Below are 15,934 nucleotides of genomic sequence, written 5' to 3' on the forward strand. Positions count from 1 at the left end.
CAGTTTTTGCTTGAACTTCGACTGCGACTGTTAAACCAACGACTGCCTGCAGCTCTGCGCATTTTGTCGGCAATCAGTTTTTGCTTGAGCTTCGACTGCGACTGTCGTCTTGTTTCATAAGCGTAAGCACAAGCAATAAGTAAATTTTGAACAGTTACAATAAGTCGAAGCAGTGAGAAGCGAAAATTTTATTACTTTTGCTACTTCGACTTAAGTTTTTTAAACACTGGTTTTAACGGCTAGGTTATTAGCATTCAGAATGAATCCAACAATTTTATTTTGGGGCCGTTTTTTATGAAAAATGTTGTAGAAAAGCAACAATAATTTACAAAGGTAAGAAGTTATAGCTGCTATTTGGGAGATCACCACATCTACTAATCAGACTTTTTCAACCGCGGTCACTGAGGAGATTGGTGATCTCCGAAATAGCAGCTATAACGTCTACCTTTTGTAAATTATTGTTGATTTTCAATAACATTTTTCATAAAAAATGGCCTCAAACTCAATAAAATTGTTAAATAAAATTGTTATAAGGCCATAAATAACAAAACAAAATAAATCTGAATGAATAATAAATTTAAGGTCAGTCAAACATACCGAATGAAAGTCGGAGAGTCTCCTTAAAGTCGATATTTAAAACATCGGCAAAACTTCCATCGATGTATCGTCAATTTCGCGATTGTAAACATCGATGGCAAACATCGAAAATTGATCTGATATTATCGATGTTTCAAAAACATCGTTTGCATCCCTATTGGCGATCCGTTCACCCCCTAAAGTGTGCGGAAGAAACTTAGGTCAAGGAAAGTACGTTTTCGGCTGTTTTTATGTAAAAATTTTTCTTTGAAAACATTTTTATTCTGAACTTCACTGATGCTTTTTCATATTTACTGAAAACAAAACCAAAAGCAAACATTACATTCAGCAATTATTTAAATTTTTAAAAATACTTTTTAATATGTTACGTCTGACAACATTCGGGCCAGTGGTATTCAGAAATCTTACAAATAATAGCACACTCCCCTGCAGACTCAGCTACTGCCAGATACGTATGCATTAGGAATGTTAATCCCGCCATCCCGGCCTTTTTCAGGTTCCAAAAACAGATTCAATTTTTTGGTGCATAAGGACTGGCAAGTATTGAAAATGTCCTTTTAAAATTTTATCCTTGAAATTTCGAAATATTTGTTTTTGAAAAAATTATATATTAAGGACTGATGTAAACTCGACAACATCGTCGAATTTCATCCTTCTAACCTTAAAAAATTACCTATTCGTCCTTGTGAATCAAAAAAAATTTAATTACTTTCATATTTTTATTGAGCTTTGTACCACAATTGTTTATTAGGGTAAATTGAAAAAAGCAACAAAGTCTAAGCGGTAGAAGTTATAGCAGCTATTTCGGAGAACACCGCATCTCCTCATCAGACTTCTTTTTTCTAGACTTCAGCAGGGATCGAACCTGCGTAATCTATGTCCAAAGTCAGAAGCGTTAGCCATTGAGCTATGTACACCCCGTAAACTCTTGTTGCTAATTCATTTTCGTTATTCAACCAACTACTATCAAGTGCAGCTGATTTGCCGCTATTTAAACTTGACAGCGTGGTTATTGTTGTCAATTCTATACAACCATTTGCTTATTTGCTCTATTGTATAGTTCCAGGCAGACTCTTCCTAAACATTGAAAAATACTTAGTTTAGGAAGAGCTATGTACACCCCGTTGCTTTTTCAATTTTTCGTAATAAACCATATTAAAAGTAAAATGTTAATCAGCCACAATAACATTGACAAATACATAGTTTAGGAAGAGCCTGCCTGAAACTATACAATAAAGCAAATAAGCAAATGGATGTATAGAACCACGCTGTCAAGTTTAAACAGCGGCAAATCAGCTGCACTTGATAGTAGTTGGTTGAATAAGGAAAATGAATTAGCAACAGGAGTTTACGGGGTGTACATAGCTCAGTGATTAACGCTTCTGACTTTGCACATCGATTACGCAGGTTCGATTCCTGCTGAAGTCTAGAAACAAGAAGCCTGATGAGGAGATGTGGTGATCTCCGACATAGCTGCTTTAACTTCTACCGCTTTGACTTTGTTGCTTTTTAAATTTTTCCTAATAAACAAACGCGCTACAAACCTCAATAAAAATATTAAAAATAAAATGTTAATCAGCCCCAATACCATTGACAAATTTAATTACTTTAAATTCTAATGAAATTTCCTGTTCACTTTGGTACCCATATTTTTATTCTACATCACATTGAATTTTTTTAATAATTTTTGGAATTATTCCTATCTTTGAAACTACAACTCCTTTAAAATAAATCCTGACCTCAGAGAGAAAAAATAAAAACGCCTCTTTAAATAAAAAATTAGGTTTCAAACCCATTTATTTATGACTTATTTTATGGTAGGAGAGCTTCTCAAACAATATAGACGAAATTTTCTCGATTTAAGTTGTTGGAAAGTAATGAATATCTAAACCCCGGGACTAATTCCGGAATCCCGGGATTGTGATAACGTCATCCCGAAAATCCCGGGATCGTAAAAATTTAAAAAATTAGCATCCCTGATATACATACATGTTGTCAAATGCTTAGTTTAAACAGTTGAACAGCTTCGGATGCGAAAAATTAACGAAAATTTGTGAAGTCTTTTGTACGTTTCTGAATGCAACAAATGTAGCGCAGTGTCGGCTAAACGTACGTTTCTCCGCTGGCTAGGCTACTGCTGAAAAGCAACTGCTTTGGCTTGATTTGTCAAAGTATACGATGAAGCTTATAATGCATGTGTGAAGAATTCGCTGCAAACAATCCATTTACACCACCACTGAATAAATAATATGTATTATGTATGCAAAAAGTTGAATATAGCAATTACACAAGTAATAAAGCAAATTTCGCGAAAAAGGTTTTTCGAGCTCATCAAAATGTTCGTACCGCTCTCAAAATGAATATGTAACTCATTTCTAAATCTTTTATGCCCGTTAAATCGGTATAGACTAATTATAACTCTGCCTTTGTACACATTCTTGTATATCGCAGGGTAACCAATCACTTATGGAGCTTATTAAACAACGCCGTCGGTCTTCTGTTCGAAACCTTATGACCAAAGAGCCAATCCAAAATGAAAGCTTTTTGGGTGTTGTTTTGAAGCCCGTAATAAAAGACCCAAAAGATGAAGAAGGTCCTCAGCAAGCCAAACAATTGTTAAAGGTAACTGAAAATCGAGGCTTTCGTCAATTTCTTCAATTTATTTTGCTACAATTCTTCTGTCAGCATTTCTACCTTAAAAGTTTCGGCGTCTATTATGTCTTTCTCTTACTTACTTATGTGAACTTTTTGCTCAATTAGCGCTTTTAAGCTTTCAGCATCTTACTCTCTCGCTATCTCTAATACACCAAACTGCTCTCTTTCTTCTGATGTTTCCTAATCTATCAGCTTCGAGTTTCAATATCGACCTAAACCGATTATGAACTGTTTTTCGGCTCTTTTACTTTTTTTCTCGAATATCTAACTGGATTACGCTTTTATTTAAGCTTTATCACCTTTTTTAACGACTTTTTCTCTCGTGCAATTTCGGCTGGCGGCTTCTCTCTTGCCGACTTCTGTCCCGTATTTATTGTATTATTCTAAACGAACAACGACGGCGATCGTTGTTGTTTCTTTGTATTGCGAATACTTTTACACATGAAATCCATTTTAAGGAAACGGCGAAAGAAGGCAAGATGATGTTAGCTTCTGATAAAGCTAAAGCTTATGCTCTGAAAAAACCCGAAGGGTACCCAACAATCGAGGATAACTATGAGCGCCCAGAACTAGAGAAATATGAAAAAACTGACTTTGAAAAAGGTAAAAAGGAAAAGCCCGAAGCAAAAACTGAATCGAAAAAAGTTATACCAGCAGTTCGTACACCTGCTGAAGAGCCAGCAAAGGTAAGCCTATTTTTTATCTTTTGATTTCTCGATAGGTGACCCAAAGCTAAATACAAATTTGCTATTTTATACTATTGGTAATACTTATTTATAAGGTATGTTTCGTAAATGCAATCCTTTATTCCTCCCTCTGCAGTGATTTCGTTCCATAACTAAAGCACAAATGCGCTTTAAGTGAAAATTTTCCTACTATTTGTGCCGTAACTAAAATTTTTGGGTAATAATGGGGAAGTGGGAGTTAGAAGACGTAGAATTAAAACAGTTTCGAAACCAAAACATTTCGGAGAAGGTAAAGGTTAGACTTAACAAATGTAGAGTTATAGGATATGTTTCCAAACGCTCACCGCGTAGCCGTTCATTGTGTGGCCGCGGCCTAATTCAATTTTTATGGCAATATAAGAATAGTTTAATTGACGTGCTATAGTTACGAAACATACCATATGTATGGTGCATTATCCGGAGTGTGGTGTAAGAAATTCAGAACAAACCAAGAAAAAAAATACAAATATTCCGACGAATTGATAACCTTTCTCATTTTTTGAAGTCGGTTAAAAAAGCCTGAGAGCATTGCTTAATTATTGTTTTTTTTATTTCATCGGATGCTGTTTGTAGTTAGGGGTGAAACGATTCCTTACTTGGGAGAAGTATAGAAAGAAATTATCGATACCCCAAATATATCGGATCTAAAGTATCGATGCCTATTTGTGTTATAATTTCGGCTATGAAGGTATTCCGCATTAACTGAGCTAAATTGAATTTTTTGAGCAATAAGTTAATTATCCTCCGGGAATCCTTAAGCTTGGTATCCAGCTACCAAGAAAAACAAAAACTCGATATAAAACACGCTCAAGAAGAAATTTTCTTGTGTTAGATTTTCTTAAGGCCAGTGTTGCCGAAAACTTTCGCTGAACATTTTTCATTTATTCACTTTTTTAACAATGAACAATTAAGGACAGTTCTGTTTTCGTCTATGCCGAAAGCTTCATACCTTTAATAATAATCAGATAAAAACAAAACAAGCTTTCATATTCACTTCATATATAGATAGAGTTATATAAAAAATGCATATCTGAATAATCAGTGGTATGGAAGATATGCCTTACAAAGCACCGATCTAAGTGATTTTCACTACTGTCTGTGATTGATTGGCGATTTTCTCAGCAGACTATATGATTATTTAGAAACTAGCTCACGAAATTTCTCGGTTTTAGCCGTCCAAATGAAGGAGTTTTACAGTAAAGCCCCATATTTGAACAATCAGTTGTATGGATCCGATATTTGTAATTTTCACTGTAAGCCTTTTGTTGACAATGAGTGAAAATACTGCGAAATTTAATGTTCCTAGCTGCATAAGTGCAGGAGTTTTAACCCAAAGTCTGAAGAATCAGTTCTATCGGAGCTATATGTTACAGCGGTCCGATTTTGCAGGTTCCAACAAATGGTTAATTCATTATTAAAATGCACCTGCTTACCAAATTTCAGTAGGATATCTCGAAAACTGAGGGATTAGATTGCGTCCAAACAGACAGACATGTATACATTTGGTACTTACTTATATGGGACCAATGTTATACAGGCCTATCACAGAACCCGAGTGAACTACCGTCAGAAAAAAGTCTCTCGTCACGAATTCGGGACAAATGCTATCAGCAATTCCGACGCATTCATAGTCAGTGCTGCCTTTGGTTTTTGTTTGTTTTTATGTTTTGGTTTAGTAATTCTAAATCAAAATAAAATAACTCGAAATCAGCGATACCATTCTCATGAATTTCAAATTTGCGGGAGAATTTCGTGATCATGACGGAATTCGTGATAGCAACGTGACAACGTCGAGATCTCCGACGGAATTGATGATAGGCCTGTTAATACCATTTTATGTTCACAAAAGGCATAAAAATACAAACAAAATTAAAAGATATACATATATAAATTTTAAGTATTTAATGATATGACTAAGCCCATAGACCTGGTAGCTTGTGCTTATATGAAGTTGTATTGTAATTTTAATTACAAATAACAATAAGATAATACTAATAATAATAATAATACAAACCAAATTACTTAAACTACATATGTACAGTAAATATGCCCCACATTACAAAACCAAAGGGAACCCACATTGCTTGTGGGCTAGTAAAAGTTGCTTTGTAACTGTTGACAACAATTTAAAATTATAATTAAAAACACAACTGTTTTAAAGCTAAGTGTACACTTTAGAGAAAATCGCGATATTTAGACAAAAATCTCGCTAGAAACGTGAAAACACTCAATAGAGTTCTACGAGAGACTCATCTACAAAGTCTACGTGAGAGTTATTTAGCGAGACTTTTTCGCCGTGTACACAGTCTTATGCACATTTTAAACGAGGCCATTTTCATTTTAAAAATGAAAAATTTTAAAACAAAGCAAAATATTTTTAAATTGAAAATATCATTTTTAGAATAAAAATGTATTTCAGATTTTAAAATGTTTCATATTTGATTTAAAAATGCTGCATTTTGAATTTTAATACGCACATATTTGTTTTAAAAATGTCGTGAGTTTACAACTCTCAATACTTAAATCAAAAATGAAAAGCTTCACTTCCAATAAAAACGTCTTCATTTTAAACTTGCTCATAATTAAATGTATGGCCACGCTCATGCATCTGTAAGAAGAAGCAGTTGGTTGAGTTTAGTTATTCTTGTTTGCTGTCGGTTCGGACCGGAAAAGTAATTTCGTGTATTTCCTTTGATATTTTGTGAACAAAATGCATAACTCACCAGTTGTTGATAATGACGATGAGAAGATGGTCGAGCTGCTAAAAGAATTCGAAATGTAGAATGTTTTGCCATTCATAAAGGGTGAGAAATGACTTAATAAATGAATATTTTAATCAAGTTAATTAATTCTCTATTTTTATATCCGACCGCGATCTGCGGCTTCCACTGAAGAGCTAGTTTTTTTAGAAGAGCTGATGAAATCGCATCACTCTATTCATATTAGGCTTTTTGGGACATTAAAACCTAAACATCATTTCCTTGTGCACTACGCCATAGCTAAATATTAAAAACTGCGGACCTCTTAAATACATTTGGAGCATGCGTTTTGAAGCGAAGCATAAAGAGGCTAAAGTACATTTTAACAGCATAACATCGAGAATTAAACCTCCATATACCTTAGAAATAAAGTCCAGCTTGAAATTTTCAAAATTTTTGTTAGATAACGAAAAATCATTTCAATCAATTATTATATATAAAAATTACGAAATTTTAGATTTGACGAAAGAAGAATATTTTCCAAAAATAAGTAAAAATCAACCCCTAAATTTTAAAACTTGAATTTTTTTAACAGAAGTGCATTATAAAGGCACTTATTACAAAAGCAATTAATATTTATGTTGTAATAATCTTGAATTGTTTAAAATTAAATCGTTTTTGTATCAAAATAATAATGTTTACGTTATATGCTATCCTATAGGTGTTACAAGCTTTGACCAAAATTTTCATTCCTATGAAGTTGGCTTGAAATTAGACGTGTTGAATGTTATAAACATTTCTAAGTTTACAAGTCAACTGTTGCATTTATATAAAACATACGCAAAACCAAAATCTCTGTAAATATGGTATTTATCATGTATTTATTTTGCAACAAAATAATAGACACGCGGCATTTTGATCAGTTTTGACTATTCTGTTGTTTGACTAATATAAATTTATTTTTTATAAAGGCTCATTCATAACAAAAACCATATAAATCCGAATTTAAACTTTATACAAAAATTAGGAAAATTCAACAAAAACTCATCAAAATTTTCAACTTTTTAATAAGAGTTGCTAGAAAGACTTTTAGTATGCTAAATTTTAATACAATATATGCTGCTGCTTTAAATGGCTTTTGCTATATGATTAGCTATAACTTTATAATAAATAAATGAATACAAGCGGGGCCATGCGCAGACTGCGAAATACACAGTAAACTCATCCCTCATTGTAGCCACAGATAAAAGCAGACTGTTCTAATAGTTTGCGGAAATAGTAAACAGAATTATTCTTATAAATCCCTTATTTTTATTATACATATATTACAAAGCATGAATGAGATTTATAGTACATCAGAACTTATACTTATTAATAATAATAATAATAATAGATTGGCGCTTACACATAAGTTAGTGTTTGGCCGAGCTTCTCCTCCGATTTGTGGCGTGCGCCTTGATTTTGTCACACAAAGCGGAGGGACCTACAGTTTTACGCCGTCACTGCAGTCACAATAGTGCTTCAGTACAAAATACCTTTAGTGTGGCTTAACAATGGTATATTAAAAACAAAAATAAAATTACAAATTTCTTGACTTTAGAGGTGTTATGACCATTAATATTACCTAATAACCACTCAGGGGACCTCTGACTTTTCAAATGACACCTCATTAGTGGAATTGCTTACATAGAAAAGTAGAAAAAGGGAGACTAACAAAAAAAAAAAATGCCTTAGAGAAATAATATATAAGATGTGTGCGCCCACCACTGTCGTATACGGTGTATGCGATGCTGCAGTCACAATAGTGCTTCAGTACAAAATACCTTTAGTGTGGCTTAACTATGGTAAATTAAAAACAAAAATAAAATTACAAATTTCTTGACTTCAGAGGTATATATTACCTAATAACCACTCAGGGGGCCTCTGACTTTTCAAATGACACCTCATTAGTGGAATTGCTTACATAGAAAAGTAGAAAAAGGGAGACTAACAAAAAAACGCCTTAGAGCAGTGGTCGGCAAAAGTTAAACTGTAACTGTGTTGGTGGAAACAAGAGAACTGCTCCGCATGAGCAACGCAGTAGGAAATTACGGAAGTGAAACAAAATTGTTTACTTATCGGTCTTCAATAAAAACATATAAATACATATATTTAACACATACATATGTACATATATTTGCATCGCTCATTTACTATAAAAGTAATCATAATCCCAAAAAAACAAAAATGGGGTTAAGTATGCAAGAATGAACATTAGGTCTTTCTTATGATGTTTAAAAATTTCATATCTGTAACGATTACCAGTAGCCCACTAGAACAAAATCAGCCTTATCCTGAGTTTCGCCCGAAAAAAAATTCACCCGAAAAATGTTCATCCGCGCATAGTAAACTCACGGAAACAAATGATAAAGCTGAATATGTATTAATTTTTCCCTACATATTACATATACTCCCGTAAATTCAAAACTTTAAAACTGGTTTTCTCGAGTTTTTAGTTTTCTGAGTTATGAAAATATTGAAGTAAAACTCAAATAAAAAATTTCAAAATTCATTTGGATTCACCCACGCCACATATTGAAAATTTAAATAAAAAATTTGAAATTCATGTTCATCAAAATTTTCCATATCATTATGAAATGTTTAAAAATGTCTTTTAATCGCATACATATTCCCTTCAACAACCACCCTTTAATTCTTTGAAACAAAAAAAACTTTTTTTTTCATTTAAAAGTGGTTGCATTTCTTATTCATCAAAATGTTTCCTTATGAAAAGAATCAAAATGTCTTTGAATAGCATATTCTTTGTTTTTTAAATGACTTATAACACAAAAGGCATTGCATGTCACCAAAAGCATTTTCAAGCATGTAATATTTCTCGCAAGGCAATTTTGAATTCAAGAAACAAAGCGCAACAGCCAAACACGATGTTGGTTCGTTGCTCTCTAGCCAATGACTAATCGATAGAGCGTAAAGCTGATGCCACATAAAACTTTTGCTTCGCTTTACGTGACAGATTCGCTTTGACAGATAAGATGAATTGTATGAAAATGCACAAAGCATGCCACATAAATCGTTGAAGCTGCAGCGCGAAGCGAAAAGATGGCCAACTCCCATCTTTTTGCGCGCTTTGACAATCAAACGGTTTAATATTTATTTTGTTTCGTCCAAATTCGAGTTTCCATGCAGAAACATAAAACCTAATTTCATTTCTGATAATTTTAAAGCAAAATATATAAAATCCACAGCAACTTTGACTAGTAAAAAAGCGGTACAAAATTGTTTTCTTGGCGTTCATTGTGGCATACCTTCTGCGTCTGGCGCTTTGCTGGCAAAGTTATAAATGTCACGGAAAGCTACAAAGTTTTATCTGCCATCAGCTTAAGAATACGTGTGAGTTGATCTACCACAATTGTGGTATGAAGCGCCGACCACTGCCTTAGAGAAATAATATATAAGATTATGACCATTAATATTACCTAATAAGCACTCAGGGGACCTCTGACTTTTCAAATGACACCTCATTAGTGGAATTGCTTACATAGAAAAGTAGAAAAAGGGAGACTAACAAAAAAACACCTTAGAGAAATAATATATAAGATGTGTGCGCCCACCACTGTCGTATACGGTGCATGCGATGCTGCAGTCACAATAGTGCTTCAGTACCAAAAAATACCTTTAGTGTGGCTTAACCATGGTAAATTAAAAACAAGTAAGAAAGTGTAAGTTCGAGCGGAGCCGAACATTAAATACCCGGTGCAGGTACCGCTACATGGTAAGCCGGTGTGTATCAATTTTGAGTAAATTAGCGTCCTTAAATTTCGAAATATTGCAGTTTCAAGCATTTCTGAAATTTGCCGTTATATGAAAAGTGGTCGTAATTTTAATCTGATTCCAATAATTTTCAACGTTTTGCTTCTATGTGGCAAGCACAATAATCATACCGAGTTTGGTACAAATTGGTAGAACGGTTACCGAGATACATATATGTGATCATAAGTGGGCGATGCCACGCCCATTTTCCAAAATTTTATCATAAACGTATTTCTTGGCAAAGAATTGTTGCAAGCATCAATTTTGAGTAAATTACCACTAATATTTACTGATTTATCGAAGATTTCGTATTTCTCCAAATTACCGTTATATGGGAGGTAGGCGTGGTTATTGTCCGATTTTAAAAATTGGTATGCTGTAGCAAGACTAACAACTGTGCCAAGTTTGGAAGAAATTGGTGCAGCGGTTACCAAGATATACACATGTATCCATAAGTGGGAGTGGCTACGCGAATTTTCCAAAAATGTATAATATTCTTATTTTTCGTCTAAAAATTATTATAAATATCAATTTTGAGTGAATAATCTTCAGTAGTTACTAAAATATCGCAGTTTTCGTATTTCGGAAAATTACCGTTATATGGGAGGTAGGCGTGGTTATTGTCCGATTTTGCCTATTTTCAATACCATCCGTCCTACGCCCGAAAGAAGTGCACATACAAAGTTTCGTTAAGATATCTCAATTTTTACTCGAGTTATCGTGTGCGCAGACGGACGGACGGACAGACAGTCACCGCTTAATCGATTTCTCTTTTCATTCTGATCATTTATGTATACATTTGTCTATATTTATATCGATTCGTTTTGCCTGTTACAAACAACCGTTATGTGAACAAAGTTATAATACCCTTGTGCACAAGTGCGCTCGGGTATAACAAAAATTAAATTACAAATTTCTTGACTAACAAAAAAACGCCTTAGAGAAATAATATATAAGATGTGTGTGCCCACCATTGTCGTATATTGTGTATGCGATGCTGCAGTCACAATAGTGCTTCAGTACAAAATACCTTTAGTGTGGCTTAACTATGGTAAATTAAAAACAAAAATAAAATTACAAAGTTCTTGACTAACAAAAAAACGCCTTAGAGAAATAATATATAAGATGTGTGCGCCCACCACTGTCGTATACAGTGTATGCGATGCTGCAGTCACAATAGTGCTTCAGTACAAAAAAATACCTTTAGTGTGGCTGAACAATGGTAAATTAAAAACAAAAATAAAATTACAAATTTCTCGACTTCAGAGGTGTTATGCCCATTAATATTACCTAATAACCACTCAGGGGACCTCTGACTTTTCAAATGACACCTCATTAATGGAATTGCTTACATAGAAAAGTAGAAAAATGGAGACTAACAAAAAAACACCTTATAGAAATAATATATAAGATTAGTCAAACAACAGAATACTCAAAACTGGTCAAAATGTAGAGTGTTTCTTATTTTGACATTAGTTGTATGCATTAGGAGGGCTGAAAATCCGCTTTTTTAGACTTTTAATGGTTAATAGCAAAAACCTGTGCGAAATATGAAAGTTAAATTTGTACACTGACTAATAATTTTTGTATGGCTTAAAAAAGGTGAATAAATGAAGAGTGGTGAATATAAAAAACTAAAATGTTTCATTATTAAAACGAATACACACATTTTTAATTTAACACTATAGGTATTTGATTTGATGTGATATTTGAATTAAATATGAATATTTTTAAATCAAGCACGTTTGGTATTTGAATTAACAAAAATCAAGCTTAAATCAAAAATGAAAATTGTTGAACTAAAGTGAAAGCTTTCGATTCAAAATTTTATAGTGTTTAAAATAACGATGAAAAATATTTAAATCAAATATGTTTTTACTTGATTTTCCAATGTTATAAAACACATTTTTAAGGTAAAAATTGTCATATTTACGTCAGTTTTAAATACGCTTTTGCTCCGTTTAACCAGTTTTCATTGATTTTGCAATGTTTTTTTCCATGAGTGTACGCTCTATTTAGCAAGCTAAATAGACTTTTTTCTTTACGGAGACGTATGGTAAAGTCTTGACAATGAATTTCATTACAGATTGTTAAATTTTGAAATGGGTACGACATTAAATCGTATATTCGATACAAGCACACCATTTTAGATACATTTAGAACGTAGCCAAATGATGTATCGGCAATCCCTTTATTTTCATTGGCATTTCAATGGATTTTCCAAGAGCCTCCGTCCTTTGCAAAGGGGCATAATTATTGGTTAAAACAGAAGGGGTATCAACAAATTGAGCAGGTGGTCTTGCACTCTGGCAACAGTAGTTGCTTGAGTTATCTGCTCAGTTATCTGTCAGAGTGCCAGGCCACTTGCTCAACTTGGTGAATACCTACATAAATGTAGTGGTTTGGCTGGAACCGCTCGGAGAAACTCCTTTCAATGGAATTTTAAATATTTAAGATTGTTTGATGTGAGTCGAAAAGTACACATAGTACCGAAGAAAGAGGTTGCCATGTTTAATTTTTAGGTACATTTGTCTACTTTTAGGTAATTTTCTTTAGGCAAATAAGTACAATTTGAAAATTTAATCCTTGTCCATATTGCGAAAATGTCTCTTATGACGTCAGCACGTCAGCACATATGTAGGTGAATGCTGTCAAATCGACTAAGGGTTAGCGCTGCGCTGATGGCGCCAACTATATTTTCTACATCACGGCTTTGATATAAATACATACTTATATATGTGCCTACAACAAGCGTTGACAACAATTCGAGATAGAAAACTAACTCTAGGCGAGAGGTAACTATTGTCTACCGTGTACACAGATTGTAGAGTACGTGATAGAGAAAAGTTGAGATTTCTCTATTTTGTATCTAGTTAGAGCAGTACACGGACTTTATTGGTAGATCTACCAACTTTTTAGCTGTTTTTTATTTTCTACCACTTCCACCAACAAAGGCTAAAAATCTACCAATATTTTCCCGAAAGAGAGCAAAGAGATTTAAATGAACACAGAATCATGGAACATACCTAAAATAAACATGAGGAGTTAACTTTGACCATAACCAACTGTTTATTGAAATATTTTTCGTTTGCAATACGTTTTTTGTGGGAGACTGCCAAAGGAATGGTGTGCAAACTTAAATCATTTCAAAACTAATTTTAATAAAAAAATTTTGAAGTGCAGAGAAATTTTTTGTTTTATTGTAAAACAGGGCCAGAATCAAGACATCCGGGATCGAATCAAATTCGAATCGGAATTTTCTTTACAGCTTTTGGCAGCGAATTCGCTTTTTCAGTTCAAAATGTATTTGAGAGAAAACAGCTGTCATTTTGTTTCATTCCAGTCGAATCGTGTTTCATTCGATCACGGATTCCATGATTTGGACCCACTTTTATGTACTACATATTTATACCTTTTTTGTTGAATGTTTTATTGTTTTATAAAGAAATACAATTTATTCCAAGGCGAATTCATATAATAAGGTGACAGCAAAAGTTCAAAAACAAAAATTCTACTAACAAATTTTACCCATAATGACAATAAGAATTACAACAAATACATCATTTTGACATTAGAAATCCCCAATGCGAAAATTCAGCTGCTTGGGTAACACCATGTTACCTGAATTAGCTTTCATTTATCCTAAGTGAGTAAAACTATATAATAATGTTTCTTTTAAAAAAATCTACCAACTTCTACCAATTTTTGTATGTAAAATCTACCAATATTAATTTTTTCGAAGTCCGTGCATTGAGCTAGAGTGAATATCTCCTAGAGTTGCTCTACCGTTGGAAACTTAATTGAGAGAGGAGATTTTTATTTCAGTAAAACTCTAGAGAGATTTCTCCACCGTGTACGCTTAGCTTTAAAGTGAAACAGGAGCATTTGTTAACTGATAGACAGTGTTGCCATTTTAGCCGTTTTCCGGCTAGATTTAGGTTGCGATAGCAAACAGCCGGAGAAATTTCGGTTCAGCCGGAAGCCGATTTGTTAGCCGTTTTGTAACAAAAAATTAGCCGTTTTTGCTATTTGCCTTGTTTTCTTATAATTCTAATATATGTATGTGTTTCCATTTTTTACTAAGCGATCCAAAATCTGTTAGAAATGGCTACTAGCCTTATCGAGAGGCAGGGTTATATAAAATTAGGCCGATTTCGCTTATTTTTATTTTAAACGAATATCTTTTTTCTAAAGAAGGCCGTAACGGGGATTTTCTTCATAAAATATTTGTTATGAATGACTTAAATTTAAGTGTAAAGTTTTATTCGCAAACTTAGAAAATAACAAGTTATTTCACAGTTTGCTTAACACGCGTTTATGTTTGGATATAGTGCCAAGAATAAATAAATAAATCACAAAGAATATGAAACTCCGTCAACAAATAAATAATGAACTATTCAAGATCAATACGAGTTTTGAGCCGCTTCAAACTTGTACTCTATTATAATAAATTTAATGGGCTCTAATCTGCTTTCCATTTTTTTCTTTAATTCAGATTAAAAATTGTGGTGAAAACACTGTATCTCAAGTTTTGAAATGGCACTAAAAACCTCGAAATACGTGAACTTAATATTGGGTCGATTTGTCGGCCGCTGCGGGGTAGTGGTAAGCAGTGCGCGCTTCCACTCCACAGCACCTGGTCAAAGCAACATCGCAAAAAAATATATATATATAGAAAAAAGGTTTTTTCTTAACAGCGGTCGTCCCTCGGCAGGCAATGGCAAACCTCAGAGTATATTTCTGCCATGAAAAACAGCTTCTCATAAAAATACAATCGCCGTTCGGAGTCGGCGTAAGACTGTAGGTTCCTCCGCTTTGTGTGACAACATCAAGGCGCACGCCACAAATCGGAGGAGAAGCTCGGCCAAACACTAACATATGTGTAAGCGTCAATCTATTATTATTATTATTATTATAACATTGGGTCGGAGATAATGTATGCGAATATCGTTTTCCCAAAATATTTTTTTTTTATTTTGTGCGGAAAGGAACTTCCTACTTCTGGATATTCATTTTTATCAAAGTAAAAAAATTGTATTTGTTTTCCAAAGCTATACGCTTTTTACTTTAAATGAGAGATTCTTTGCGCCAAGGGCAGGTTTGCCATGGAAACCGAATGACTGTCCAATATTTATGGCTCAACTATATTGAAGTTTTTTCATCACTGAAAATAGCGTTTTTCAATTCTTCCTACAAAATTTGTAATTTTTGTAAAATGCTAAAAACGTATTTCGCGCCATAGAGTGGTCTGTGGTTTAGCGTTTTATTTCTTCCCCCTAAGTACCGAAACTGTGTTTATTATTTATTGTGAACTTTTACTTGTGGCAGATTCAAATACGTTTAAATTTTTATGGTAATACATGCTGTTCCTAATAGCTATGACATTTGCACCATTCCTTTAGGGTTTGTATAGGGCCACCAAGCTTATTATTCCCATAATCGTCGGGA

At 33.6% G+C, this 15,934-nt stretch overlaps 1 protein-coding gene and 1 long non-coding RNA gene across 2 annotated transcripts in view; one reads left to right on the forward strand and one right to left on the reverse strand.

The window, feature by feature from the left end:
- Window positions 1–15,934, forward strand: part of LOC118745768 (twitchin) — a 286,196-nt gene that overhangs the window by 141,445 nt on the left and 128,817 nt on the right. The window contains 2 exon segments of the mRNA XM_036479424.1: window positions 3,049–3,219; window positions 3,711–3,938. Of these exon segments, the coding sequence (XP_036335317.1) occupies window positions 3,049–3,219; window positions 3,711–3,938 (399 nt within the window).
- LOC118745770 overlaps window positions 1–15,934 on the reverse strand; it is a 115,365-nt gene that overhangs the window by 47,935 nt on the left and 51,496 nt on the right. The window lies entirely within an intron of this gene.

The sequence above is a fragment of the Rhagoletis pomonella genome, unplaced genomic scaffold, assembly GCF_013731165.1.
Source record: "Rhagoletis pomonella isolate Grant_MI unplaced genomic scaffold, Rhpom_1.0 Rhpom_scaffold_00009, whole genome shotgun sequence".
NCBI lineage: Eukaryota > Metazoa > Arthropoda > Insecta > Diptera > Tephritidae > Rhagoletis > Rhagoletis pomonella.